The sequence below is a fragment of the Leishmania donovani genome, chromosome 36, assembly GCF_000227135.1.
Source record: "Leishmania donovani BPK282A1 complete genome, chromosome 36".
NCBI lineage: Eukaryota > Euglenozoa > Kinetoplastea > Trypanosomatida > Trypanosomatidae > Leishmania > Leishmania donovani.
In genome coordinates, this window is record NC_018263.1 from 599781 (window position 1) to 604176 (window position 4396).

At 60.4% G+C, this 4396-nt stretch overlaps 1 protein-coding gene across 1 annotated transcript; it reads right to left on the minus strand.

Annotated features, from left to right (window-relative positions):
- Nucleotides 1–1120: 1120 nt before the first annotated feature.
- Nucleotides 1121–3667, minus strand: LDBPK_361610 (hypothetical protein, conserved; the record flags this gene model as incomplete). The annotated part of the gene is made up of 1 exon (XM_003865228.1): nucleotides 1121–3667. The coding sequence occupies one exon, from the start codon at nucleotides 3665–3667 to the stop codon at nucleotides 1121–1123; it is 2547 nt and encodes an 848-aa protein (XP_003865276.1).
- Between the last annotated feature and the right edge of the window lie 729 nt (nucleotides 3668–4396).

Here is a 4396-nt window from a genome sequence, read left to right on the forward strand (position 1 = left end):
CATGATGAGGTCGCTTTCCCTGTGCATGAGGAGAGTAGAAAAGGAGTGGGGATACACCAAGGGCAGAACTCACAAGGAGAGAGAGAGAGAGCAGCGTGTACAGGATAAACCGGTCAAAGCAAAGAGGCATTTGAGCCTGTCTAAACAAAACGAAAAAGATGGCACGCGGCCGTGACTGACTGACGTTGCCACTCGCAGTGCAAGCTGCACGCCACCAGCACTCGAGCATTCGGCAGCGCGTTGCCATCACATCAGCATCGCAAAGGGGAAGAAACGGCATAACAGAGCTCACGCAGCAATCCCTGATAACGGTATCGAGCAGAGCCGTGGCAAGGCGCCTGAGTTTCTTTTTTTTTACGAAGCGTGCAAGAGCGTTTAGTGCGTGGGGATTTGGGGTGGAGAGCAACTCGGCAACCCTGGATGGGTCATACCTTTCTTTTTTGGTGGTGGTGGTGGTGATGGTTGGTCTCTCTAACGGGAGTGCGACCGAGCACACGGTCGAGCGTCGCACGTCTCTTCTAGTGCCCCGAACTACGTGCCGTCACACAAACTTCCCCTTCTCTTTGCTTCACCACACCATTTACTTCACAGCCCACCCACCCACCCACCCCCACAGCACGGCATGCGCGTGCCGCGGAAAACAGTCAAAGCCCCGCAGTGCTCCCTGGTAGCGGGGGAGGTGGAGGCAGTGAACAGATCTACGTGGGAAGCAAAATTAAAAAACCATGTCACAAGACCACCCGTGTCGATCGCCCGCGTCAACTACAAAGAAGAATGTACAGCGCAATGCAACAGACAGGCTACCGGGGAGGGCAAGCGTCAAGGGTGGCGAGAGACAGCGGAAAAGACTGATACGGAGATGGGTGCGCGTGCGGAACCCTTTTAAAGCCATGGTGTTGTGCAGGAGAAGGAGCGAGAGGAGACGCACAAGGACTCACTCCACGTAGCGCTTCACACGAAGCAGAGGCGGCGTAAAAAAAAAAAGAGAGGGCAAGAAGGATCGGGCAGCAAGTCTAAACATCTACTTATCTAAATGAACGAGAACGAAAAAAAAATGCCCACACGCGAAAGACAAACGACGCGACCATATCCCTTGGCGGCCAAAGCAACCGTCATTCATCTACAGCTCGAGCTGCAGGCCAGTGGTTCGTCGTTGGGACTCTGCTCGTCCCTGCTTTGGAGCAGAGAGACTCGAGTCTAGTGCTTCGTGCGCGACTTCGCTTGGCTTTCGCAGATCCAACTCTTTAAGGTACTGAAGCCGCGCCGTGGAGCCATGGCGAGGCAACGACGTCGCAGCGGACCGGACGCCATCCTGGACACTGCTGTTGTGGTGCAGCTTTAGAGCACGCCACGGCAGCTGGTCGTCAGCCTCTCTAACAGAGCGGTCATCGTCGTCCATGCGATCATGACTTTCAATAAGCCGCGGAGGAAGGGCGACGCGAAACGGTATTGTGTCTCGCACACCGCGTGCTGCTGCTGCGCACCCCGGCGTCTGGCGCCCCAGCGCGCCAAGCTCCGCGGCAAAGCTGCCACAGCCACCCACCTCCCACAGGGCCTGCTTCACATCACCCCACTTTGAGGCGACGCCATTCAGGCTTGCCGTTCCAGAAGCGGTAGTAGCATCAGCGGCGGACCCCGTCACGCCACCCGCGCCCTTCACTGAGGGGTCCACATTTAGCTCGTACGTCAGAAGCGGGCCGTGGGTGGATTGAGTGGATGCGCCGATCGAGAAGAGATGCGGTGGTTTGGGCTGCGACTGCACAGTTGAAGCGCTCAGGTTGCGTTGCCGGGATTCACCACGGTCTCTGCCGCGATAGGCCATGGAGACTTCTCTCGACGGCGAAGCTGCCGCTTGCCCTGGTAACGAAGGGGTGGCGGGGCGAATGTGCGATGGACGGACGAGCAGCGTCTCCTCTCCCTCCCCGGCGTTGGCCACTGCGTCAAAGTTGGCGTCGCTGTCACCACAAAGGGCAACGGGTGCGTCGTTTGTGAGGCCATCGCTGGGTTCCATGCAGTCCTCCGCCATGCCTCCCCAGAGGTGATGCGCCGCGCCCTCCTTCTCCCTGTTGTCGTGCCCTTTTGCCGTCCCCACGGAGCCCGCGCTCCCTTGCTCAGCGAGTGGCAGCTGCACATCAGCCGATGCGTCAAGGCGGCCGAGGTCGGCGAGCACACGTTTGTACTGCCTTAGGCCATCATCATTCGGGGTGTCGGAGTTGAGCAACACGAAGGATGCCATGCGACACCCGTTTGCGCCGTCACTGGATATGTGATAGCTCCAGCCCTTGGCAACGGCGGTGGCCTCCTCGATTACACGCGTAGAAACACGGGAAACCCACTGCTGCTGCTCTTGCACCGTCTCAAAAATGCGCATCAGCGTGGCAGGGCTCACCGACCCCGGCAGACGTCGCAGGCGCTCTCCCGTGCTGCCGAGGAGGTTGCTGATGGCGTGCATGGCACTCCTGAGCTCCGACGAGCGGCGACCGACCACCGCCGACACCTCGCTGAGTCGCGACAGTAAAGCGTCCTCACGCGCCTGCAAAACTTGGCGCAGACTGGAGAAGCACTGCTGGATTTCGGTGCGGACGTCATCCACCTTGGCCTCGTACGCAGGCCACAGTGACGAAAATTGCACGCCGGTCGCATCGGCGACGCGCTGCAACGCCGCAAGCTCCGTGGAGTGTTGAGTCAACGCAGCGGCAGCGCGTGCCACGACGTCAGCTAGCGGGAACACTTCGTGCCCGCGATGAGCCCCACCGAAGCAGCACGTCACGCACACACACGTTGAGCACGTGTCGCAGAAAAGGTCCAGCGCCATGCCGGCATGCTGCGTGCACCTCTGGTTGGCACGCCGACGTGCCTGTTCACAGCTCAGCACTTCGTGCTGCCTAAACCCACCTTTGGCGTGTGTGGCTCGGTGGCAGGTGTCACACATGCCGAAGTCGCACTGCAGGCACACGCACATCGCCTTTGCCTCCTCACAAATGGAGCAGAAGGGCGACGCGGACGCGGCGGGTGCGCTCGGGGGCCCGACGCCGCCACCGGTCCTCGTGATGCAGGAAAGGGGCTGAGAGCCAGTGTAGCGGTTGCGCACCACGCTCGCATCCGGGACACGCGCAGCGCCGGCGATCGGACCGGAAGTCGACAAAATCGTTGCGTCGCACGTCGTATTGCACAATGGGCACGCAAGGAGAGTTGCGCAGTCACACGCAGAGGCCGACAGAGGTGAAAACATGGTGGCGCCAGTGGCGCCGCCGGTGTGGTCCATCGTTTCGGCCTGGTCCTCACTGAAAGCGCGCACCGCTGATAGCCACTGCTCCACACACGCGCGGCAGGCAAGGCAGTGAACTGCCTCATCGACGGTTTTGGAATGGAGCGAGGAAGGCGATAATGTGTCCTTCACTGGCTCGTGTAGGTCTACCGGATCGGCAAGTTCCACCGCACTGCAGAGCGGGCACAGAAACGGCCACGATAGGGGTACGCTTAGCGCCCCCTCTGCTGCTGCCTCTGTCCAGGTCGTCTCCTCGCAAAGAGCCAGCGCAGTGGCAGGGCGATCTTGAGACGCATCTTCGTCGTCCACAGTCAAACTACAAATGGACGCACCGGGGACGGCGGTTTTTCCGCAATGGTCTCTCTCTACCGCCAACTCGCTGACAGTGCGCTTGGCCATTTCCACGGCGAGAATGGGAGAGTAGGCAGAGGGGAGGCTGCCACCAATTTCGAACCCCCTCCCAAAAAACAAAAAGAAAGCAGATGCTAGTGTTTCGGCGGGTGCCTCACCGTCAGCCCTGTAAGCAGTATGCGGTCTTGTGAAAACGATCGAGCAAGCGGGGTGCTTGGCCCCTCCGCAGCTTTTGAAGCGACAAGACAACCGTACGTCTACAGGAAAGGAGAACGAAGGAATATGGGATTCTCATGGGCATCAATGAATGTATGCATGTAGGCCTCTGTGTGCATGTGTGCTCCCGTGAGGTGCACGGACAGACACTGAAAGTGGTGGCGCTCGAGGGACGCAATGCCATTCTACTTCTGCACCTCTTGATAGTGGAGATGTGGCAGACGAGTCCGGGGAAGGGGGAGGGGGGATCCCTGCACGCCGGAGGGTTCGGGCCCAGTGCGCGTGTCCCGGTAACAAAAACTCCTTGCTTTACTTCCAGGCCTCCGTTCCACCACGACAAAGTCACCAAACGCACGCGTGCACAGCCTCAGCCCACCTACCGCCCATGCACCACAGCTGCACCCTCGCCGTCCAGGACGAGCCGCCCTGCCGCGGAGCCGGGCCGTGCGTCCTATGGGCCTCTGCATGTCCTTCCTCGCCCCCTTCGCCGGCCGCGTGCCGCGCCATCGGCGCCAGACGGAGACGCGGCGTGGGCTGCATGCCTCGCGCCAAAGCGGGCCG